The following is a 27,249-nucleotide window of genomic DNA, read 5'->3' as shown; positions in this document are numbered from 1 at the left end:
TAAGCTTTATTGCCAAGAAGCTTTGTTACAACAAAGAAATAGTCAACCAAACACAAATTTCCTTACTTTTTGTGCTAAGTTTATATATCAAAAATATCAGCAGTAAAAATGCCAAATTATAGAAAAACTGCTAATTTACATGTGTAGACTCAGGGCAGGTCAGAAAACTACAATAAACAAAGATGTGCAACAAAAACAGACACATCAGATTGGAATAAGTTAAATGTGGCCACAGACTTTCTGGATACATGTTTGGCTCAGAGATGCAGTGTCTGTCAAACTACGCAGTGGAAATCAAGGATTTGCTGTATAAATATTACAAAACTAAAGTCATATTTGTCAGTTACAAATTAACATTGATCAGGTTTATTTTTACTCTTCCTATGCATACCAATATCAAAAGAAATTAAGCAAACATATAATATAATATATAAAATATGCATGAATTACTGGTTTAATTTGATTAATCTGGGCCCAGAAAGACAGCAAAGTCAAAAAACCGTGTTTAAAACTAACCTGTTGAACTGACAATATCATCTGAATTTGCATTCATAATCATCTTTTACTCCTCTGGCCAACACCCCCCCACCCATTTCTTTCCTATAATTTTTGATTTTGTTATACATAAAGTACCAGTCAAAGGTTTGGACACACTAATGGGTAAGTGTGTTCAAACCTTTGACTGGTACTGTATATTATTCTAATTTATTGACTGGTCATTCTTTTCTATTCTTTTGTTTTCTTTTTGTTTTTGTTTAAACATTCAGACCAGGTATAGACTAAACTCGGGGTCATTCCGACCTTCTTCCCCACTGTCTTGCGCCTTCTCTTTTCTTATTCCCTGCACTATTTCTCATGTGGAAGATCATTCATCATCGTTGTCTAAACACCCCTGTCACCTTGTGATTAGTGACCCTCTTAGGTCAGACATCACTGAGGCACATGCTAATTAAAGTGGTTGTGTGCGTCAGCATATATACGTACATGATGAGGGAATGGTTTGTATTCTTTAAACACTGCTTATCAATCTATTTGCAGCACACTGTGAAACTAGTTCCTGAAGCTGCGGGTAAAGGCTCATAAGTCCCAAACTGTCTTCTGTGGATTAGAATGGTGACTGACACTAGCATAATCTGGTGGTCCCATCGTGTGATCAAATGTTTTCTCAATCTGAGAGGGGAATAGAGGATACTAATGATTGTTAAAAGTGTGCACCTGTGTGTGTGTGTGTGTGTGTGTAGGGGTGAATTAATGGAACAAGACAGTTCCTTCCGTTCAGCAGATAAGGTGTCATTATTATTATTATTATTACTCATGTTGCTACAAGATATGTAGACATACACACGCGCACACACACAGATACACTTTTGTCAGTACTATCATTGCTTAGTCACATATGTTGAGGCTGAGAAAATAATGCAAATTTTAACGTTGAATGGCATCAGAATTAATAGCTGTGCAGGGTAAGAGATACATATCTGAACTGTTAAAGTGGAGGTGCAAAGATAAACACTTCATCATAGAAGAATCTTTTTTTTAAGAAGAAACAAACATCAGTCACTAAGATTTTGAAGGGGGAAAAAAAAGGAAGAACATAAGTTATAGACATGCTTTCCGCAGGGTAAAAGTTCAGGGAGTACTACTGCATATATTTTAATATATTTGGGTCCAGAAGTATTTGGACAGTGAGACCATTTTGCCTCTGTACACTACCACACTGGATTTTAAATCAAACAATCAAGATGTGATTGAAGTGCAGACTCTTACCTTTAATTCAGGGGGTTTAACAAAAGTATTGCATTAACTGTGTAGAAGTTACAGCTACCCAGTTTCACACACACTCAAAAGTAATTGGACAGTTGACTGACGAGCAGTTTCGTGGCCAGGTGAGGCCTATTCCTTCATTATTCTGTTTCATTTAGTACTGTAGCTGTTCACCGGAATTTTAAATATGAGGCCCAAAGAGATATTAGTAGAAATAAGGGAGACCATCTTTAGACTGAAAAAACAAACAAACAAACAAACAAACAAAATAAACCCATCAGAGAGACGGCAAAAAGGAGTAGCCAAATCAACAATATGGTAAATTCTTTAAAAGACGGAATGCACTGGTGAGCTCAGCAACACCAAAAGGCCTGAAAGACCACAGAGGTCAACTAAAGTGGATGATGGCAGAATTATTGATGGTTAAGAAAAACTACTTCACAACATCAAACCAAGTCAAGAACACTCTCAAGGAGGTAGGCGTGTCAAAGTCTACAATCAAGAAATGCCTTTACGAGGGTGGGCTGAAAAGTTCATAGACTGACTAAGAAGGAGTTATCATACAGTAATTAAATTTGGCATGCCTTAAATTCAACCTTTACTGATGCTAAGTGCGTTTTTTCTTTCCAGTTGAACCCACATTGGATACAGAATTGTGGACTTGGAAAAGTGGTACTAGAGACGTTTTGAGAAAATGGATCAAATTTTGCACTGCGGTGTTATCAATTATCTGCAGAAAAAGGGGTTAGCTCCTAAGAACATTCATGCTGACATGGTTGCTACATTAGGGGATGATGCTCCAGCTTTATCAACTGTGCAAAAGTGGGCAGCTAAATTCAAGAGGGGTAGGGAGAGCCTTGAAGATGACCCAAGGTCCAGACGTTCTGCCACAGCCACCATCCAAGAAAACACTGACAGCATTCGCCACATGGTGGTGGATGGCAGACATTTAACTGTTATTCAGGTAGCTAATGCTGTAAGCATCTCCTGTGAATGAGTTAAGAAAATTCTGCATTACGAACTTGCCATGTCAAGGGTTTCTGCTCGGTGGGTGCCACGACTTTTGACGCCTGATCAGAAGCACACCAGGCCGGTCATGTCACAGGCGAACTTGTCACTTTTTGAAACAGCCGGTTTTCTTGAATATTTCCTCACCCAAAATGAATGTTGGGTTCACCACTTTGAGCCAGAGACCAAACAGCAGTCCATGCAGTGGAAACACCCGTCATCTCCCCCACCAAAGAAGGCCAAGGTGGTGTCATCGGCAGGGAAAATGATGGTCTTCATCTTCTGGGATGCAAAGGGCATTGTGTTCAACAGGGCCATACTATCAATGGAGAATACTATGCCAACTTGCTGAGGCAGGTGCGAAAGGCAATCAAGGCAAAACGGAAACCTGACGAAGGGGGTCCTGTTTCACCAGGACAATGCTTGACAACACTTGACTGGGAAGCAGTATCAGACTGATGATGAGGTCATATCTGCTGTTTTTGAGGGTCAGGATGAGAGCATCTACACCACGGGAATCCAAGCACTGCAACACCAATGGAAGATGTGAGTGGACTGCAGGGGAGACTATGTCGAAAAATAAAACACATTTGCTCAAGTTCGACCATTGCATCAAGGTCAGCCTATGAACTTTTAATCCCACCCTTGTATGAACATAAACACTACAACAAGATGCAAACCGCTGGTTCCAGTCGAGAACAAGAAGGCCTGATTAAACTTTGCCAGACAATATCTAAAGGAGCATGCATAGTTCCAAAAAATAAGAAAATAAATCTTTGGACAGATGAAACCAAGATTAACTTGCTGATGGGAAGAGAAACGCATGGAGAAGGAAAGAAAGACCTAACAAGCCAAAGCATGCCACCATATCTGTCACACATGGGGGGCAATTTTACAGCCTGGGCATGTTTGACTGTCTTTTGAACTGGGTTACAAGCATGTATTGATGATATGACTGCTGATAGAAGTAGCAGCATGAATTCTGAACTGTACAGGACTCAGATTCAGCCAAATGCTGCAAAACTGACTTGTCAGTACTTCACAGTGCAAATGGATAATGACCTAAAGCGACCCATCAGTTTCTCAAGCCAAAGAAATGTGATATTCTTCAATGGACAAGTCCATTCCCTGATCTCAGCCCGACAGAGAATGCTTTTCAGATACTGAAGACTAAATTGAATGCAGAGAGGCACACAACCAAGCAGCAAATGAAGGCACCTGCAGTAAAGACCTGTGAAAGCATCTCAAGGGAGGAAACGACATTTGGTGATGCTCATGGGTTCCAGACTTTCATTCAAGTATTAAAAACATGGATGGAAAAAGTATTAAAAACAAACCTGATATTTAAAATTAAGTTACTTTGTCCAATTCCTTTTGAGCCTCCAAAATTTGGGGAGTGTATTTAAAAATATCAGTAATTCCTAAACAGTTAAACAGTATGTTAAACCCCTTAAATCACATCTTGATCCCCTGTGGTGGTGTACAGAGGTAAAATTACTAAAATAGTGTCATTGCCCATATACTTATGGACCTGACTGCCCACATCATAGTAATATGCATACAGTACACACAGTATATAATAATACCTTTACAAATTACATTAATCAGTTCTATAATAATACTATATAATAATACTACATAATACTCCTTATTTACAGCTAGAAATATTTCATACAAATTCTTCCAGTTTATTGCGGCATTTTAAACATTTGCTTTTGTTGCTGAGCGTAATTCCTTCTGCATTATTTTCTGTTTGACATAGTCTTGTAGGTGTTGTATCACAGGGTCTGCATAGAGAAACTTAGGTGGAATAGTCTGCAGTAACCAGGCCTGTACACACACACACACACACACACACACACACACACACACACACACACACACACACACACACACACACACACACACACACACACACACACACAGGTCAGTCTCTTGGAGGCAGTTTTTTGGTGTTATGAAATGATTGTGACACTAAGTCTTACCACAACTATATGACAGATGCTGCCATTTGTTTTGTCTCCAGCTCTGATGTACTGCAGCGAGTATTTTACAAAGTCTTCCGGTGACAGAGTCACCATGCTAGTTTGCTGGTAACCTGTCATTCGTGTAGATACCCCAAACGGAGCCACTGACTGAAAACAGTTTGAGAGAAAGAAAATTTATGACAAGAGTTCAAGAACTGAAAGACTTTAAAGTTAATTCAAAATAAAATCATTCCCCTTCCTTTTATTTAAAGACCTTGAAATGGTGTCTGAAAGTGGATCAAAATACCTGTATAATAATCCCTTTATCTCTGTATTCAGCTTGTAGACCTTGAGAAAATCTTTCCACAAACACCTATAAGAAGACAGTTTAAAATGTTGTGAGGGATCATAGCACACCTGGACATGGAGAACTAAAAGTGTACCGCTGATGTTAAACTTTCCTTTGATGCAGCATATAGGGTGTACAGGGGAAATGGAATTGAGGTGATTCCAGATGAAACATTCAAAATCATCCCTTTCCCCCTGTAAATACAACAAACACTGAACTATATTTGTGACCACAAACACAGCGTTAATTACACGTTATGAACCATCACTTTACACATTAGATCTAATGAAGAAAACATGGATAGGAAACCTGTTTGCCATTCCTGGGAGAATCATTTTACACATCTGGAGACAAAAGAGAAAAAAAAAAATCAGATTTGATTCATATGTAACAATGGAAAAAGTTGTTTTACACATGTCTCCTATTTCCAGTCAATCAGTTGGCCCAAGGTCTTAACTACGACAATGTTCCTTTCAAATTAGAATCAAATTCATTTAAGTATTTGGGTATCACTGTGACACATTGATACAAGGACTTATACATCCATAATTTTAAGAAGGTGGCAGATAACACCAAGCTAGATTTAATAAAATGGTCATCCTTGCCAATCTCTCTTGCAGGCAGGGTTAGCATAATTAAAATGACAGTGCTCCCGCGTCTATTATATTTGTTTCAGATGATTCCCTTCTTTCTACCCAAATCCATGTTTAGAGATCTCGACAGCCACTTTTCTACTTTTATTTGGAATAAATTCACTCCTCGAACAAAAAGATCCACTTTGGAAATGCCCAGATTGAAGGGTGGTCTAGGATTGCCGAATTTTTTACATTATTATTGGGCAGCTAATATTGCAAAATTGCCTTATTGGATCGCAGCTTTCAAAGGGGAAAACGTTCCAATATGGGCTCACATGGAGACCCTTTCTAATCCTGCAGCCTGTCAGATATCCACTTTATGCTGCTCCCTTAAAGGTGTTACTATCAAGCATATTAATAATCCCGTGATTAAGAACTCACTCCGAATATGTCATCAGTTCAGAAAACATTTTGACCTCAAAACAACTTGCCTTCATATGCCACTGACACACAATCTGCTCTTTCGCCCCTCTCAGATTGATGCAGCATTTCAGGTGTGGCATAACAGTGGCCTGGTCTTTTTTAATGATCTATTCATGAATGGCACCTTCGCATCATTTGAAACTCTCCAGCAGAGTAAGAATCTACCCAAGTCACATTTCTTTCGATACCTTCAAGTCCGTAGTTTTGTTAAATCACACTTCTCCTTTCCTACTATATTGGAGGAAAACACTCTAGATACCATTTTAGCTCAGGAACCAGAGTTTAAGGGCAATGTCGCAAAGATTTATAAAATTATTTATAAATTAGAACAATTCAAAGAATTTTCTACAATATCCTTTACATGTGCTTAATTTAATGACAGACATAAATATTATTATTGTTGGTAAGAAATTTGCTTAGTGAAAATAGTGTAGGTTGTCTTTTGAACACTGTCATCAAGACAATATGGTATGACCTGAAATTTACTGGTTTCCAAAACCATATTCTTACCTTAATCATAGTCTTCACATTGCAGTTTATCACTCTGGTAATTGTCTGAAAGCATACAGAAATATGAGTCCTCAGTGATCTCTATTTATATCTAAAGAACTGCGTTGCAATATTTTAGGGTGGATACAATTTAGATTTTTCTAAAAGGATTTTATTATTTGCTGAACCCCCTGATGTTCAACATTATGATGATATCTGCTGTGAAACTTACTACCAATAAATGTAATAATTATGCGAATGGAGTCAATAGACACAATCTCTAAGTTAGTCATCATTTTCTAATGGAAATTTCTAACTTATCTGCAAAGTTGTGCACCAGGTAACTGATCTGTTTATTACGTGCATGCACATGGGGATGCACACACATGCAGGTGATGCTATTATATCTACCAGAGCCATTAGGCAAAGGCAAAGATAGCAGGTAAACAAGGATGAATTTGTTAGAGCTCAATCATTCACTCAGTGAGTTTTGATGAGCAACACCAAATATCAATATAACATATGTTTGTACATAGAAAAAAAAAAATCAAAAGGCATCTTTAAGTATATATTGCTGAGGTACCACTGACCTTGTCCAGTTCATCAGACTCAAGGAATCTGCAGGGAATGAAGCAAGGCAGTATGCCTACATTGTTGACTGGGGCAGAAAAAAGAGGGGACATAACTGCAGATATTACTGTATTAAATATTGACCTTTTTTTCCCCCTATTTTTTGTTTCTGTAGAAACCCTTCATGTTTCAGACTTTACAAATGCAAGTCTGAAATGTTTGGAGGCGGTGTAAAATGTAAATAAAAAAACAAAATGCAATGATTTGCAAATCTTATAAACCTATATTTTATTCACAATTGAACATAGAAAACATATCAAATGCTTAATCTGAGATATTTTACTATTTAATGAAATATACCAGCTCATTTTGTATTTGCTGACATCAACACATCTCAGAAGGCTGGAAAAGACTTATTCAATATCGCAATTGAACCACTAGCCATAGCCCTTAGAGCCAACAACCAAATTGCAGGGATCTTAAGAGGCGACTCTTGCCACAAAGTTTCTCTTTATGCAGACGACCTACTTCTTTACATAACTGACCCAACAAACTCCTTACCATGGCTCATAGACTTATTACATAGTTTTGGCCAGCTTTCTGGATATAAACTTAACTTTTCTAAAAGTCTCCTATTTCCAGTCAATCAGTTGGCCCAAGGTCTTAACTACGACAATGTTCCTTTCAAATTAGAATCAAATTCATTTAAGTATATGGGTATCACTGTGACACGTTCATACAAGGACTTATACATCCATAATTTTAAGAAGGTGGCAGATAACACCAAGCTAGATTTAATAAAATGGTCATCCTTGCCAATCTCTCTTGCAGGCAGGGTTAACATAATTAAAATGACAGTGCTCCCGCGTCTATTATATTTGTTTCAGATGATTCCCTTCTTTCTACCCAAATCCATGTTTAGAGATCTCGACAGCCACTTTTCTACTTTTATTTGGAATAAATTCACTCCTTGAACAAAAATATCCACTTTGGAAATGCCCAGATTGAAGGGTGGTCTAGGATTGCCTAATTTTTTACATTATTATTGGGCAGCTAATATTGCAAAATTGCCTTATTGGATCGCAGCTTTCAAAGGGGAAAACGTTCCAATATGGGCTCACATGGAGACCCTTTCTAATCCTCAAAACAGCTTGCCTTCATATGCCACTGACACACAATCTCCTCTTTCGCCCCTCTCAGATTGATGCAGCATTTCAGGTGTGGCATAACAGTGGCCTGGTCTTTTTTAATGATCTATTCATGAATGGCACCTTCGCATCATTTGAAACTCTCCAGCAGAGTAAGAATCTACCCAAGTCACATTTCTTTCGATACCTTCAAGTCCGTAGTTTTGCTAAATCACACTTCTCCTTTCCTACTATATTGGAGGAAAACACTCTAGATACCATTTTAGCTCAGGAACCAGAGTTTAAGGGCAATGTCGCAAAGATTTATAAAATTATTCAAAACAGCTCGCTGCCATCCCTTGATAAAACTAAGTTGGCCTGGGAGGAGGACCTACAAATTCCACTCACAGAGGAGGTGTGGTCAGATTCTCTACAACGTATCCATACTACATCCCTTTGTCTAAGACATTGTCTTATCCAATTTAAAGTTCTGCATTGCTTGCACTACACTAGGCAAAAGCTGTCTAAGATTTATCCTGGTGCAGATCCAACCTGTATTAGATGTCATCTGAACCCTGCCTCCACTGGTCACATGTTCTGGGAATGTCCATCATTATCGCCGTTGTGGAATCGTATCTTTGATGTTTTTTCACAGATTTGCCACACCAAAATTAATCCTAATCCAACCATTGGTATTTTCGGAGTTTCAGATGAGAGTGTTGTCATCACAAAGCCTCAGGCTAATTTTATTGCCTTTGCTTCACTACAAGCACGGAGGCTTATCCTTCGCCATTGGAAGTCAAAAGCACCTCCATCATTTTCTGAATGGGTTCGGGAGGTGCTCTCCTTAATTCCATTCGAAAAACTCAGATACAACAGGAACAAATCCCGTCAGAAGTTTAAGGACACCTGGGGCCCTTTCATTGAGTGTGTTCTTACACTCTCCCTCACTTAGTCATAGTAAAATTGCTCTCAAGGCACAACTTACATGTTATTATCCAGGAGTACGGACCAGATACTTTTTACTCTTAAGCCTGTTTTTGCATATAGTATGCTAAGTGTCACTGAATCACTTTCCATTATACTGAATGGCTGTCACTGTAACCCTGCAGTCAGTAGTTATTTATTTTTTTATTTTTTTAATTATTATTATTATTATTTTTTTATTTTTATTTTTATTTTTTTGTCCTTGTGTTCCTGGGGTGAAGAGTGTTGTTCTGGGGGCAGGGGGTGGGGGGCATGTCTTTGTAACCTGTGTATAAGGTTCAAAAAATCTTATAAATAAAGTGTTAAAAAAAAAGAAGGCTGGAAAAGTAAGTGGTACTAAAAGAAAAACAGCTGGAAGAACATTTTTCAACTAATTAGGTTCATTGGCAGCAGGTCAGTAAACTGATTGGGTATAAAGCGAGTATGTTGAAGAGGCAGATATTCTCAGAAGTAAAGAGGGCAGAGGTTCACCAATCTGGAAAAAATGCCAAAAATCAATATTGTATGTCCATGATCTTTGGCTCCTCAGGCAGCACTGCATTATAAACAGACACGAGTCTGTCATGGAAATTGCTGCATGGGCTCAGGAGCACTCCCAGAAATTGTTGTCTGTGGACACAGTTCACCCTGCTATCCACAAATGCAGATTAAAGCTCTATGTTGCAAAGAAGAAGAAGCCATATGTGAACATGATCCAGAAACACTGCCATCTTCTTTGGGCCAAGGGTCTTTTCAAATGGACTGAGGCAAAGTGGATAACTGTTCTGTGGTCAGTTGAATTTAAATTTGAAATTCTTTTTGGAAAATGTGGACACCACATCCTCCAGACTAAAGAGGAAAGGGAGCATCTGGGTTGTTATCAGCACTTACTTTAAAACAGACACTTTGATGGCGTGGGGGTGCATCAGCACCTGTGGAATTGGCAGCTTGCACATCTGGAAAGGCACCATCAGTGCTGAAATCCAGAAACCCATTTCAGGTTCGCGGGGGTTCTGGAGCCTATCCCTGCTAGCATAGGGCAAGAGGCAGGGTACACCCTGTACAGGTCACCCGCCTGTCATTTGGAAAACCATGAAATGAAAAATATTGCAAAGAAGACCTGAGATTGTTGAGCAGCTAGAATCCTCTATCAGACAGGAATGGGACAACATTCCTCTCACAAATGTCCTGCAACTGGTCTCCGCAGTTCCCAAATGTGTAAAGACTGTTGTTAGAAGAAAAAGGGATGCTGCACAGTGGTAAACATGGACCTTTATCAACTTTTTTGAGACACATTGCTGCCATCAAATTCAAAGTGAGCCAATATTTTTCTTAAAATGGTAAATGGAAGAACAGATGAACAAATGAAGGCTCACCTAAAACTCCAATATTGAGGTCCTTCAGTTGCTCTTCAATTTCACTGAAGATATTTTCTTTTGCAAAGTCTGTTATTATCACTTTCACCCTCTGCTCCGTGGTTTCTTCTGTGAAGAATGAAAAGACAAACATTGTATACTGTTAACTTGGATGAACTGCATATTTGTAGATATACATTTTACAAAGCAAAGAAAATAAAACAAGCACACTGATACCTATTTCTCTGGCCACCTGATCCAGTCTTGCTTTGCTTCTACTCATGATACGACATTCATTTCCCTGTTTAGCCAGCTGAGGAGCAGTAGTAATGGTGGAAAAGAGGACATATAAAAACACAATTACCACAGAAAAAAGGAGCAAACGTGCATCAGATGAAAAGTAATTTAACCATGATGAGTGGAAAGAAAGTCATCATTGCCCACATCTCAGACTGCAACACATGCTGGATAAAATCTAGATAGTTATTGTGTACGTGTTTTAGCTTTGTTTTATGAAAAGAAAAGTTTGTCTTACATGCAGACACAAGCAGTTATATTTAAGCAATCACTTACTGCAAATGCGTAGGCTTTTCCTATGCCATCTGAAGAACCGGTCACCACTGAAATGAGAATAGAGAGACTGAGAATTACAAATGTCTCCCGTCAAATTCTCTTGCAGTTTCCATTATGAGCACTAGAGGCACTGTACTACACAGTAATGCACTGATTTATCCATCTTCCTCTGCTGGCAGCCAAATCCCAGGATTGCATTATTATTTGTTTACATTAGTTTATCCCTACTCCATTCTGTTTGTACAAACTGTGCTAAAACAGTATGTTCCCCTGGTGTGATAAAAAACTGATGGGAACTGCTTGTTTCTCAGTGTTCACTGCTCTCCCATTTCCCCCTGACCCTGATTATAAAGATCACAGACTCTTTTCATCACTGTTTTCACTGCCTAATAACTGCTTGAACAGAAGTTGAAATTAAGCCTCTGTTTTTATTGGTTCAGTTGAACAAACAAATTACACAATCCTTTTTTGTTCTTTTACTGCTTCAATTAGGAAAGTATTGAATGACAAAGAAACCTCCCGTTGATCCTCAGTTTTATGTATTGCAATCCTCTGCATTTATTTTTATAATTTTTTTTATGATATTGAAGGTAAAAATGCACAGGCTCAGGTAGCAGTGCTTGTCTGACAAACATCTGAATGATCACCTGGGGCATTCCTGTTCGTGCTAGATATACAAACTCAACTGTGAGCCTACAACATTCAAGACTATTAAACAGTGAACAAGAATCACATTTAGCTGAGAGCGTACAAACAGGCTATCATGTTTGTTCTGCATGTGTGGAGTGATTCTTGTGATAAGAAGTGGACCTATTCTGCTTTTTCGTTTTTCCGCCATGGACTATATACACTGCCGCAGTGGTATGCATATCAAACATGATCAAAGTTTCAAATGATAAACTCAGCATAAGTTAAAGTTATCACAGTAAACCAAAAGCTCAAACTTCAGACTGCTCTAAATACTCCCACTGTTTACAAAGGGCAGCCAGTACCACAAACAAAACAAAGTACAAAATACAAACAAACAAAACAGTGAATAGCTGCACCATAGCCCAGTATAGGATAAATAAGGACTATTACTTCAGCAGTAGTAGATATGGAGCACAGCACAACCTCTTTACAAAAGAGCACACTTCTTCAAAATATCCAACAGAATAAAAGTTATGTTGTCCAGAAGCCTGTCCCCTCTGGTAGAGTCTCCCATGGCAAATTGGTCCTGGGTGAGGGGCCAGACAAAGAGTGATTCCAAATACCGCTATAGAAGAGGCACCAAGGGAACTGTTTACCCTGCCCAGGAAAGGGTTACCGGGGTCCCACCCTGGAGCCAGGCCTGGGGAGAGAGCTCCAGGGAGAGCTTTGGGTGGCCAGACATTAGCCCGTGGTCCCTGGCCAGGCGCAGCCCGAAGAGGAGACATGGGCCCGCCCTCCTGTAGGCCCACCACCCACAGGAGGCGTCATAGAGGTCGGGTGCAGTGTGTGTCAGCCGGTGGCCGAGGGCGGAGGCCCAGGTGGACCAATCCCTGGCTATCGAGACCGGCTATTGGGACATGGAATGTCACCATTCTGCTGGGAAAGGAGCCTGAGCTAGTCTGTGAGGTTGAGAGATACTGGCTAGATATAGTCGGGCTCACCTCAACCCATGGCCTGGGCTCTCGAACCAGTCTCCTGGAGAGGGGCTGTTCTCTGTTCCAGTCTGGAGTTGCCCTTGGTGAGAGGCAGTGAGCTGGGGTGGGTATTCTTGTATCCCCTTGGCTTGCTGCCTGTACGTTGGAGTTTTCACTGGTAGGGAGAAGGTTGCTTCCCTGCACCTTCAGGCCGGAGAACGGGTCCTGACTGTTGTTTGCACTTATGCACCAAATGACATTTCAGAGTACCCACCCTTGTTAGAGTCACTGGGCAGGGTGCTCGAGGGTGAACCATCCAGTGACTCCATTGTCTTGCTGGGAGGCTTCAACACTCACGTGGGCAATGACAGTGAGACCTGGAGGGACGTGATTGGAGGGAGTGGCCTGCCTGATCTGAAACTGAATGGTGCTTTGGATAAGTGGAAGAAAATGGATGGATGGATGGACGGATGGATGGATGGATGGATAAAATAAATTTCCAATTATTGATAATCTGAAATGAAAACTATGAACGTTCAGAAAAAATGGCTTCAGTAGGCCTTCAGTCATAGTTTGTTTTTGTTTTTTGATAGGCAGATCATTCCTCTGAGTAGGCAATGGCAGTTCCAGCCCACCCTTCATGCTTGATCAAAAAAATTGAGCTGTACCTCCAAGTTATACAAATTAACATTTCACATTATAACAGGCTGTTATAATGCTAAAACACTATCAAAAAATAATAGCATTGTTGTATTGTTCATTTGGTAGAGTGTCAAAAATAGACCACCTTAATCAATGGCCTTTGATTTTGTCTGCAGAAGTTTTATTACTGTTATTTACCTAGACATTGACTAGATGGCTTGCTAACCTTAAATTTGATGTTTCAGTATTCAAGATTAATTTAAATAAATAAAAAAAAAGAATTGCAAAAAGCCTGAAGTAGGCTATGCATATTTTTACAATTTATGTCTCACTCTAGGTGTTTCTGCTTCCACCAAAATGCAATGGAAGTGAAGTGAGTGGGGGACAATTTATTTAAAATGCTTGCCACAATGGACAGGAACAGTTTGAATAGTCCCTATGAAAACTGGTGATTGTAGATTACCCTGTACCACGATTCTGCAAAAAATATTGCAAGATGTAATAAATAATTTAAGATATTTTTATGCAAGAGCTCCACAAACGTATATGTTATTACATTTATTGCAGTGATGGCAAATATTTTTGAGAGTGACCACTTTAAAAAAATTAAAAGTTATCTAAAATTGCTTGCATAATTAGAGATTAAAGAAGGTGCTGTTCCCTCATTCACAAGGGGTTGTAAATATTGCAGATAGCTCCACATGGTTGATATAGAATAGAATAAAATGCCTTTATTGTCATTATACAGGATGTACAATGAGATTGGCAGAGTTTTTACACCAGATGCTTATCCTGACGCAACCCCAAAACAGTCTTCTCTTGGAAATCAACCCAGTGATTTTACACTTGTTAAGCAAATGGAAAAACCACTCCACTATGGAGCTACACATGATTATTAAATGCTACCACTGTTAAAAATGAAAAAGTTTACTTGTTTCTGTAATGTGGGTCTATTAAAAAGTTCTGTATTAAATACCTCTGGAAAATAAAGGCATTAATCCAACATACTCTGCAATCCATTATGTTTTCTTTTGTTTTGTTTTTTCCAAATATGACTGAAAGTTGGCTCTCTGACAGCTACAAGTAAGCAGCTGTCTGGCAAAAGTTGTGCTGCGAGTTTGCAGTACTGTTGGCTTAGCAGACTGGGGAAACTTTTACCCTGAAGTTATAACCTTCTGTCCAAAGTTGAATTTACTTACATTACAAACTTACTCTCTACAGTTATCTGGATCAGTTAAATGATTCTTATTAATACACATTGATTTAAATACAAAGATTTTATAAGGGCAGTGTTGTGCAAACCATCAGAAAGATCATTTGTTTTGTTTTGATCTGCTGAATGAATATTTGTAAACTCACTATCAGATCAATTGATTATAAGAAATTTTTTGTTGTATTTTGTATAATAGCTGTAAGAATTGTTTATGCTGTGGAAAATGCTTTACAAATCATTTTCAGACCAAAACATTTTTAAAATTGGGTGCTCGGGTGGCTTGGTGGTGAGGCCAGCGACCACATGCATATGCCGCGTTGCGATGTGAGTGGTACAGGTTGAGTCCCGGCCTGTTGCAAATTTGCCCGTGTGTCTTTCCCCCATTTCCTGTCTCCCTCCACTGCCAAGCTGCTGTGGCCAAAAAAAAAACTTCTAAAGTTAAAACTAGCATGTTTCTTACTTTTAAGAGTGTCTTCTAAATCTTCTGATGATCATCAGATTGTCTTCCTGAGAAATGTCCAACTGAGCGCTCTTCTTTTGCATACCCATAACACAATGAAGGGATTATATTAGTACCTGCTCAGCGTGGCTCGACTCTACTCGGCACGGCACGGTTTGAAGGCTTTTCATTAGGTCCTGTTACCAGGTACCAGGTACTTTTTTTTAGTACTCACTCAGCCGGGGTTCCAAGCGATCCGAAAATGTGACATCGAAGAACAGCATGCCACTGATTGGCCGTCACTAGCTGAGTTATAAGAGCGACTCCTTCACCAGAATCAACCACACCATTTTTAAAACCCGACAGCAAGAAAATGGAGGCTTGCAAACCACCGAGAGGCTCGGTTGAATGCCCAGACCGACGGTTTGTAGCGGTAGTTTTGCAACAAGAGAGCCATCTGAAATGCGCAAACAGCATACATATTTTAATGCTTAACAATGATAACATTCATCCATTAAAACATTGTACTGGGGAACTTACAATGAGTTACAATGACTTAACTCGGCACAGTCTTGTGCCGAGTCAAGCCGCGCTGAGTGGGTACTAGTGGAAACATGGCATTAGTCTCTGTTGACACTTCAACACTGTTAGTATCACATAGGAAGAGCTGAAAGTCATGTGGGAAGGTTAATATCCCAGACATGTTCTGCATCCTGCTAGTGCTGGCCTGCACAAGGGAAAGCTTCTTGAAATATGGCAAATATATGATAGACAACTACACTAGAGCTTTACCCATGATCCATAAGTGTGATACTTTAATGGATTATTAAAGCTGCTTAACTAAACAACATCTTTTTATCCTTTCATAGTTTAATTATAGGCCCTCTTGGTGCAACTTACAGCATCTACAAGTAATGATTTCCACTTACACAAACCAGAGCAGTTAACAGGAATATTATCATTCCATGGAATTAACTCCCATCAGATAACTTCAAGACAAAAATGCTGTATATCCATCCATCCATCCATGCTGTTTTATTTCTGCCCTGCCCCCTCCCAGTTAGGATATGCTTGGAATACCTCACCCAAGAGGTGCCAAGGAGGCATCCTAGCCCGATGCCCGAGCCACTTCAACTGGCTCCTTTCGATATGGAGGAGCAGCGGCTCTACTCTGAGCCCTCTTGTATGACTGCAGTCTTCACCCTGTCTCTAAGGAAGAGGCCAGACACCCTTCGGAGGAAGCTCATTTCTTTTATCCAGTCTTTTAACAGTCTTGTTCTTTCGGTCACTCGCAACCATAGGTGAGGGTAGGGACATAGATTGACTAGTAAATCAGCAGCTTTGCTTTTACACTCAGCTCTCTCTTGACCACGATGGACTGGTGCAGCATCTGCATCACTGCAGCCACAGCCCCAATCCATCTGTCAATCTCCCGCTCCCCACACTTGTGAACAAGACCCCACAATGCTTAAACTCCTCCACTTGGGGCAGCAACTTGTCCCTGACTCAGAGTGGGCACTCAATCCTTTTCTGGCTGAGGATCACGGCCTCAGACTTACAGGCACTGGAGGCTATCACCTGATGAAGCCAACAGGACCACATCATCTGTGAAAAGCAGAAATGAGCTTCTGAGGCCACTAAGGCAGAAACCTTGCACCATTTGGCTATGCCCAAAAATTCTGTCCATAAAAATTCTGGGTAGAATCTGGTATCAATGGACATCAATGGTGGAGTCCAACACCCCCCCGGAAATAAGTCCAGCTTATTGCCGGCAATGCAGACCAAGCTCTTGCTGCAGATGTAGAGGAATTGAATGGCCTGTAACAACTGAATTGTAATCTAATACCCCATACTCCCGCAGCACCCACCACAGGATACTCCGAGGGTCTTCTCCAGGTCCATAACACACCTGCAGACTGGATGGGCAAATCCCCACGCACACTCGAACATTCTTGAGAGGATAAAGAGCTGGTCCGCCCTTCCACAACTGGGGTGAAAACTACATTGTTCCTCTTAAATCCAAGGTTCGACTAATGGATGAACTCTCCTTTCCAGCACCCCAGTCTGCAAATCCAGTGGCCCCTGGACAACATTGCCCCTGGGATCACTGGGACACACAAACACATCCACCATGATAAGGCGGCAATTCATGGAGAGGGACAAAAGCAAATTTTAAGTTTACTTTTTGGCCATTTCAGCTTTATTTGACAGAGGTACAGTGAAGATTTTGACAGGTTAGGGAGACACGGGGCAATACGGCGTCACGGTCAGGATTTGATCCAGTGCCGGGCACATCACCTAGCGGCATTCGCGGTCGCCTGCTCACACCCTGAGCCACCCAGGCACCCCTACAAAAGCATATTTTAAATATATTTTTCATCTTTTAAGGAAATACATAAGCACACAAAGAGACTTTCTGGAATAAAAAAAGGTTCCTTAGTTGGTGATTGTTCTTGAAGAACCACACTGCCTTTTAATGAACAATTAAGAACTATTATTTTTCTGAGAGTAAAAAAACCCATATTTATAAATAGTTATGTAATACTTGGTTATAAAACATTTGGATTCCTCTGTGACAAACTGAATTAAATCAACATGCAGAAAAGAATTTGGATCCAGACATGACTGTGACATTTTCCTTTATGCAAATGAGCTCTGTGAACTGCAGTGCCTGTGGAGACCTGTCTTCAAAGAAAAATGTGGTGTTGTGTGAGAGTGATTCAGCGAGAAAGACATTTAAAGGCCAGTAGGATAGTATTAAGTAAAACTGTATTCCAACTTAAGATATTTCCAATATAAAATTAGGGTGTTGAGGCTATGCACTCAGCAAGAGCAACATGGGGAATAGAAAAACATTTTTTGTGTCATGAGCCTATTTGTACTCATTGTAAATGACGTTTCTCATTCTTCTCCAGAGTTTATACAAAGACACTGTGGTCTCACAAATCTTCTCACAGTTACTTTACTATAATATGTCACAGTGAGCTTATTGTGCTCTATTGACAGAATGAATACTGAAGGAAGACTGCAGAGAAATAAATTTAGATGCAATTTTTGTCCTTTTATCTCTGTACAGCAGTACAGTGGATTTAAATCAAACAATCTAGATGTGAGTGAAGTGTGGACTTTTAGCTTTAACTCAGGGGTTTAACAAAATTTTGCATTAACTGTTTAGGAATCACAGCCATCTTTATACATAGTTTCCTATTTTTAGAGGCTCAACAATTTTAAGTACAAGAAGCACTCCAAGACTGTAAACATCTGCCAAGGCAGCTCTATATAGCATTAGTATCACATTGCTATCACTTTGACCTTCAGATCAATCTATTTACCTGAAAGATGTCAGAGTTTAAATGTGACATGATATTTTAAATCTCTGTGGTATTTTCCATATGTTGACAATACACACCACACTTGTACGAATGACTGTTTCTCAGTTATAAGGTGTCAATTTGGTCAATGAGATCAAATGACTGATTTATCGATTAAAGAATGTCTCATTTTTTGGCTTGAGAAACGCTTGTGTTGTTTTGCAGTTTGCTTTGGGTCATTATCTATTTGCACTGTGAATTACTGCATCATCAGTTTTGGAGCATTTGGATGAAACTGAACAGATTATAACCCTCTACACTTCAGAATCATCAGTAAACAATAGTGACCCACTGACACCAAGAGCCATACATGGCCATGCCATAACATTACCCCTCCACTACATTTGACAGATAAGGTGGTATGTTTCTCTTCTTCTCTATGCTTTTCCTCTTCTCCTCATTCTGGCACAAGTTAAACTTGGTTTCATCTGTCCAAATAATTTTTTTCCAGAACTGTGCAAGCTCTTTTAGATGTTTTTATTGCCAAAGTCTAATCTGGCTTCCTGTTTGTAGTGTAACCAGTGGTTTGCATTTTGGTTTAAACCTCTGTCTTCATGTTCTTGATTGTAGACCTTGACAATAACTCAACTACCTCCTTAAAAAGTGTTCTTTGTGCCTTTATTCTTTTTAGAAATGAGCCAAACTGCTGATTTGGGTTTGATTTTTCAGCCTAATGATGGCCTCCCCTCACTTTCAACTGACAATCTCTTTGGACCTCATATTGACAGGTCCTGTGGACAACTACCAAATACAAGTGCAACACTTGTATCTAGCCCAGATCTTTATCTCATTCATTTGTCATGAAAGAAAGAGAGGAAAGGCCTCACGTGACACTGAAACTGCTAGTCAGTCATTTGTCCAAAACTTGTGAGTATCTAGAAATGGGGCATTATGTACAAAATGGCTGTACTTCCTAAGCAGTTGATGCAATGCTACCAGAGCAAATTTCTGATTTGTACTTCTAATGTCCCAATGTAAATTAAGAATGGCAACCACTTCTACAGGAAAATGCATAAAAAAATATCACATGGCTGTAAGCCATACAGTCCTGTTGTGTTATATATGATCAGACACATCAAAGTTAGCATCTAAATCTAAATAAATAGCATTTATGGGGGCAGCATGTGGGTGTAAGGTAAGTGCCCTGCATAAAAAATGCATCACCAAAAAGCCCAGCTACCACATGCATACATACTGTAAGCATTCAAGTAACATATTCAGTATGTTATCAATAGATGCATGCACTACACAGCACAGCTGAGGCTTCTTGAAACAAAAAGCTTCAAGTCTGAAGAGCAATGCACATGGGTTTCCCAATTATCAGGACCAATAATTGCAGAGAGAAATCCGTTTATGCAGGCTAGAACATGCTGTTCAGATGTTATTCCTCTGTGCTGGAATGGAATGAAAATGGGAATGAAAGTGGGCTTTGGGACGAAAGGCAAGATCAGCCCAGTACAGCCCAATGTTTTTATGAGGCTTCTTTAGCACTGTGGGACAATGACCCCTTCAAGAAGATGCCAAAGGAAATCTCTTGAGTCAGTGAGACTGCTCTGGGACCTGCAGAGGAATTTTGAGGGAGACAATCCGAGGCAAGAGCCAGTATTTACTGTGTGCCCTCAACTTAAAGTTGACACCAACTTAAAGGCAGTTTCCCATATACATAAAAAGCATAAAATATTTGATTTTCTACACAAATTCATGCCAACAATTTTTTTTTTTTTTTTTTTTAAGAATTTGAGAATTAAGTGAAATGGGACACATTTCATCAGTGCACTGAGCTGATTACTGTATGCAATCAGAAATAAATTAATTGTAATATTTTCTCTCTCTCTCCTCACTATACTGTGGTAAGGTAGATGAATGTTTCTTACTCTGTAAGGCACTGTATCAGGTTCTTCTCTCACGCTGGTCACACAGGTTTGTTTCCTTGTCACACAGTTATTGTCTAACATTAACCACACTGACACAGAACATTTTGCTGATCACAGAATGGATTTTATGTGAAAACCAAGCGATTTATGCTTGATGTTACATACATTTGATAAATATGTTTTTGTACATGTAGTCAGCTGCCCAGCAAGTATGAAAAATGGCTTTTAAAGTGTTGGGACTCCCCCCCTTTGGGTAAACAATACGCAAGAGCTAACCTGTGTGACAATGATGTGTGTTTAAACAAGTCTGGGCAGGGAAATCTTCCTATTGCAGCTTGTTTAAATGCAGTTTTACACTCATCAGTCAGTCAGCTTGAATAAACCACTGGAAATGTTCAGTGTTTAGATTGCATTTGCACATTCTGCCACATGCACTTTGTCATATATTAATGTACTCATTCAAAAATTATAATTACTCACAGTACATACAGAAGTACATACAAATGCAGTGGTTTATCACAAATGTGACATCTACCTTGTCTTAATCCTAGAAAAATTTTAGAATTTATTAGTCACTTATTAGTCAGTGACCTACTGTAAATCATATGGCATACATTACACACACACACACACACACAACACACACACACACACACACACACACACACACACACACACACACACACACACACACACACACACACATTCTTCTTACCTGCCCACTCTCCCATTGAGGTGAAGAAGTTTTTGCCACTGGAAACCATAGCTTTGGAAAAAGCATCCTACTGAAAAGCAATAGTTTCACTCCATAGTATACCACAACAGCAGTACCAAGTGAAACGAAAAACAGCTCCATAAAATCCATGCTTTTCTGGCACAGAAAACTCAGGATTCAGGTCTCTCTGTGTCTGTGACTGCTGTAAGAGAAAGGTTTTTGTTCAGTGAGAAAGACTGACACAAAGAGGGAATGAGGATTGAATAACCCTGCCACAGGAACCTCCCATTTCAAAAAAACATCTGAACACACAGACAGACAGACTGGTATGGAGAGCTGCAGAATGTTGTTAAATCTGATAATTTTCTGATAAGACATGTCTGTGACTTTATTTTCATTAAAAAAACAAGGCAGTCCCATTCAATTCTAGCACTGCACTATCTGTGATCAAATAGTTGTACCAACAAATCCAACTTTGTCAGAGGTAAAGATCTTTCTGATCCTTATGATGTGTCAAAGAGCTTAGATACACTATTCCTGTCAAGACATAGTCTCTATTTACTTCACAGGCTACACAAAATTATATGGTATGCAAGTTGATACACAGCTCCCAGTGATATGGGTAGTGTAGGTTCCACACTGGCAAAATGCCCCTAAAATTCAGCAGAGGCCTGATAGGGATTAGCGTCACTAAGAATTACATTTAGATACCAGGGAAAAACATAGGAAAACAAATGGAAAATCACCTGACAGTGGATTATGTGCAAAGAAGACAAGCTCATTTCTCACAGTATTTGTACATTCTTGGATACCCGAGTGATATGTCTGTAGGTATGTCTGCTTATTGTGCAAGAAACCTTAAAGGTTATTTGACCTGCATTTTCTACACAAATTATGCCACCAAGTTTACTTTGAATTTGAGAACTGCTGATATGGGGTACATTTCATCACGGGTTTTCCTGCACATAGCAGATTGTTGTATGCAACGAAGAATATTTATTTATTATAATCATTATGAATTTATTGTGTAATACTTAATGTGTGGTAAACCACAGACAGGAATGTTTACTCTCTTGCAGGGAGCCAAAACAAATGTGTGGTTCTTGCACGGTTTGTTTATCTAAGGAGTCACAGATAATGGGCTGAGAGAAATGTGGCTCCATTGCCTTGTACGACTTCTAGGTATGGGCAGCACGGTGGTGCAGTGGTTAGCACTGCTGCCTCACAGTTAGAATACCATCTGGAAGGCCTGGGTTCGATTCCACCTTGGCCCAGGCCTCTCCCTCTCTCTGTGTGGAGTTTGCATGTTCTCCCCGTGCTTGCGTGGGTTTCTCCTCCGGGTACTCCGGTTTCCTCCCACATTCCAAAGACATGCAACTTACTGGGGTTAGGTTAATTGGCTAATCTAAATTGCCCATAGGTGTGGACTGAGTGCGTGAATGTGAGTATGAAAGGTTGTCTGTCACTCCGTGTTGGCCCTGCAACAGGCTGGCGACCTGTTCAGGGTGTACCCTGCCTCTCGCCCTATGAACAGCTGGGATAGGCTCCAGCCCCCCCGCGACCCTTAACAGGATGTGCGGAAGTGAGTGGATGGATGGATGGACTTCTAGGTATTCAAATGAGCAATTTTCACAGTTGGTCAGAATTCTGATCGGATAACCTGAGGCCTGTGTGTCTGTAATCTGCTACACTCTGCCACCTAGTGGTAACAAAATCTAAAATCAAGCAGTTTGAGATTAGGTCTTATGTGAGAAGATAAATTTGTCTACACTCACTCAAACACTATCCTGTTTATAATACATTCAAAACAAGTTTGCCTGACAAAACTCAAGGTTACTGTATGCCCTTCCCTTCCCAGTGCATGATTACACACCCGATGCAAGTTTAGAGAGCCATATTTAGGGACCAGAGATGTCAGAGGAGAGCAGTACCCCCTTTAGAGTTCTTCAGCAAATACAAAATTTTTATATTTGAAAAAGATTTAAACCTTTTCCTTGGCCTTCTGACTAAGACAAATACAAGCAATTTGCAAAGAAAATATCATTTAATGAAACAGCATCATCCCCTAATGTAGCAAACCATGTCAGCATGAATGTCCTTAGGGTGTAACCCCTTTTCTGCAGATACTGGTAACGGCACAGTGACAAATTTAATCGATTTTCACAAAATGTCTCTAGTAGACACTTTTCCAAGTCCTCAATTCTGTACCAGTGTAGGTTTAACTGGAAAGAAAACATGCAGTTAGCATCAGTAAAGGTTTAATTTAATGCAGGCAAAGTTAATTACTGTATGATAATGCCTTCTTAGTCAGAGTCGATGAACTTTTCAGCCCACCCTCGTAGGGCTACATAGTTTAATAAAATTTTTTTTTTTATCTTTTATAGTGAGTTTACGTTCATGAATGTGCTGTATGAATAAAGCTGACACTGACATATATTAATAAGATTAATATTATAATAATACGATATAATATAATATAATATAATATAATATAATATAATATAATATAATATAATTATAATATAATATAATAATATAATATAATATTTATATAAATATTATAAAGTTAGAGATTTAGAATGATGTTAAGTTGACACAATTTCCGACATGCTACTAATTTTATTGGAAGTTCCCACAAAAGGCCTGCAGCGACAGGAAGAAACGGCGCAGCGGCGTTTTCACATCCGGATTGTTTGGTATCAGAACACTAAACTGCGATTGACGAAAGACGCCTGCCACCATAGAATATAGCCTGCCACTGGTCTTACGTCATCAGTGCGCGCCTGCTGTGCCCCGCGCCATTCCTACAAGCGTGTGTGTTTCCACCTTTCATTACATTATCACAGGCAGCGCTTTAGCAGCCACTGTTACAGCACAGATTCTGTTTTCCTCCTGCTCTTCTTTAGGTGAGTGCAGCTTCAATAGATTTTGTAGCAACATTTACTCGGTTGCCAGACGACGTAGTGTTGACGGACGCTTTCATCAGCCATTTGTTTGGATAGAATAAGTTCAAGCTCGCTAGCTAGCCAGCACAAAGTTAGCTTTGGTGTTTTGGGGTCTGCGCGATTTTGAACTCTGTACACCGGGTTAATTAGCGAGTGAGCGGCATTTTGATTGTATATGACACACACTAGGAAACTAGAGCAAATTGGAATATGTTTGCGAATTCTGCAAGTAAAAGTCAGGTGTGAATAACAGTAGTTTGAAATTTCTTCTGCCCACTCTGACACCACGCCACTGAGCTTGTTTGGGTTCCCTCTGCTTCAGAAACAAACTAACCCACAGCATAGACATGTTAGCGGCTGCGTGTGTATAATCATAAACGTTTCTGTGCATTGACAAAAAGTCCGTAGATACATTTACCAACTGTAATATGTCCTGACAGGTGATAACTTGGCTATAGTTGTAGGTAAATGTGATAAATGTCCCGTTCGTTAGCTCATGCTGTTACCCCTCTAACTCTTTTGTCAGGCGAGCCAGCGTTTGACAACTAGCTAGTGTTAGCGACAGAGGCAATGGCATGTGCAAAACACTGTTTAGCTGCCTACCGTTGGATTAGCCTCGTGTATTGGCAGTAGGGGTGGTGATATAACCCCCAAATTATCATGATTTTTCAAGAAAAATTTCCATAATGTTTCTGATGATATAGAAAACAAAGTACTGAACAATGTTTTATCAATGCTTACAGCTTGGCAGGCAGCAGCATTTATAAGTGTGAGCAAATGAAGGGCTATAGTCACTGATCACACACTACCTAATTTAAAGTGTGAATCTAGTGAATCAAGGTGACGGCAGCAGCAGCAGCATTATATCCAGTGATACAGCTTAAGGTAAATGTAAGCATAAGAGTAGCCTAGGTTGTATTTTGTATTTTCTTTTGAAATTTTAAGTGAAAGTATAAAGTAACACCTTAACACTTGAGTTTAACAGTAACTAATGTAACTTCACCTTCTAACTCTTAAGGAGCTGCAGAATACTGTCACATAACTAAAACTGACATTTTTTTGCCTGGGATGTTGCATCTTGGATTGAGCCAGTTGCATAAAGCCCTGCTTTTTTACCATGGAATTTTCATCCACCCATGGACTGCAACTACTGAGTGCCCCAGCGATGCTTGGTGGAGTCATTTGTTTACTTTGGGTCACATCACCAGTTGCTAGGATCTCTTCCTTCACAGCCTGGTTATACTCAGTGGTTTAGTGTTTATTGTTTTCACCTTTATTGGGAACAGCTTTCTTCCATATTTTGCAAAGTACTGTGCTTTGTTGGAGGTTGTTGAAGTAGCTCCCTTTTAGCTACTAAACTGTCATCGGAGGCTGACACATGGCTCTTGCTTTTGACCAGACATGCCCAGGCTTGTCTCATTGCGTACACTATTGAATGTGTGGTGTTGCTATAGCAATGAGCAAACTATATTGCTAAAAGTATTCACTCACCCATCTAAATCATTGAATTCAGGTGTTCCAATCACTTCCATGGCCACAGGTGTATAAAACCAAGCACCTAGGCATACAGGCTGCTTCTACAAACATTTGTGAAAGAATGGGTTGCTTTCAGGAGCTCACTGAATTCCAGCGTGGTACCTTGATAGGATGCCACCTGTGCAGTAATTCCAGGCATGAAATTTTCTTGTTAATAAATATTTCACAATCAGCTGTTAGTGGTGTTATAACAAAGTGGAAGTGATGGGGAATTACAGCAACTCAGCCATGAAGTGGTAGGCCACATAAAATGACAATGGATGGTGAGACGCATAGTGCTCAGAGGTTGCCAACTTTCTGTGGTGTCTATTGCTACAGACCTCCAAACTTCATTTGGCCTTCATAGAAGCTCACGAACAGTGTGTAGAGATTCATGGAATGCATTTCCAAGCAGAGCAGCTGCATCCAAGCCTTTCACCACCAAGTGCAATGCAAAGTGTCAGATGCAGTGGTATAAAGCACACCACCACTGGACTCTAGACCATTATTGACGAATCAAGTTTCTCCTTCTGGCAATTTGATGGACAAGTCTGGGTTTGGCGGTTGCCAGGAGAACAGTACTTGTCTGAGTGCATTATGCCACCAGTGCACAAAGCAAGGGCCATAAAGACATGGACGAGCGAGTTTGGTGTGGAAGAACTTAACTGGCCTGCACAGAGTCCCGACCTCAACCCGATATAACACAGTTGGGATGAATTGGAGCAGAGCCAGGCCTTCTTGTCCAACATCAGTTTCTGACCTCACAAATGCACTTCTGGAAGAATTGTCAAAAATTTCCATGAACAAAAAAACCTTGTGGAAAACCTTCCCAGAAGAGTTGCAGGTGTTATAACTGCAAAGGATGAATCTTCATCATATTAAGCCCTGTGGATTAAGAATAGGATGTGACTCAAGTTCATATGTATGTGAAGGCAAACAAATAAATACTTTTGGTAATATAGTGTATTACGATATGACATTTTTATATCATGTAAAGATTTATACCAGTATTATTGTGGATTATATGATATGGCACATCCCTAATTGGCCGCATAACATTTTTAATTTAGTTTTCAGGTGAAATCAAATAACCCATGTTCAGATCCTTACCATTCTGCTGAAGTTTTGCCCAGAATCCTTAAAGACTGTTCTGCTTGGATTGTGGACATTACGGACAAGCAAGTTTAAGGTTGTGAATTCTGAGGTGGTAAAACGAGTATGTGATGGGAATGACTGGTGCACTGGTCTAAGAGGTAGTTTAGGCAACACAGTCTGCCCTTTTTTCATAGAGGACATTATCATGCTGTATGTTCCTGCATGAAAAGAACATGTGTTTAAAAAAAAATATATATAATAGAGATATATATAATATATATATATTATATATATAGATATATATATATATATATGTATATCGCTTAGATATCGCTAGATATAGCTCTCTCGCTACTCCTCGCTCTCGCTCTCTCGCTCTCGCTCTCGCTCTCGCTCTCTCTCTCTCGCTCTCTCTCGCTTCGATCTCTCTCGCTCTCGCTCTCTCGCTCTCTCTCGCTCTCTCGCTCTCTCGCTCTCTCGCTCTCGCTCTCTCGCTCTCTCGCTCTCTCTCGCTCTCTCCTCTCGCGCTCTCTCTCTCTCTCCTCTCTCTATCTCTTCTCTCTCTCTCTCTCTCCCTCTCTCTCTCTCGCTCTCTCGCTCTCTCTCTCTC

General features: G+C 39.9%; 1 protein-coding gene across 1 annotated transcript; it reads right to left on the bottom strand.

The window, feature by feature from the left end:
- Positions 1–21,325, bottom strand: hsd17b3 (hydroxysteroid (17-beta) dehydrogenase 3). Its single transcript, XM_030738137.1, is given in 12 exon segments — positions 1–4,602; positions 4,758–4,907; positions 5,047–5,112; positions 5,201–5,282; positions 5,398–5,432; positions 6,657–6,701; positions 7,226–7,293; positions 10,675–10,782; positions 10,891–10,966; positions 11,227–11,273; positions 21,085–21,126; positions 21,129–21,325. Coding segments are annotated over 12 exon segments (954 nt in total). The 5' UTR covers positions 21,235–21,325; the 3' UTR covers positions 1–4,473.
- Between the last annotated feature and the right edge of the window lie 5,924 nt (positions 21,326–27,249).

This window comes from Archocentrus centrarchus, chromosome 9 (assembly GCF_007364275.1).
Source record: "Archocentrus centrarchus isolate MPI-CPG fArcCen1 chromosome 9, fArcCen1, whole genome shotgun sequence".
In the NCBI taxonomy this organism is placed as follows: Eukaryota; Metazoa; Chordata; class Actinopteri; order Cichliformes; family Cichlidae; genus Archocentrus; species Archocentrus centrarchus.
This window is presented reverse-complemented; position numbering and strand designations above follow the sequence as displayed.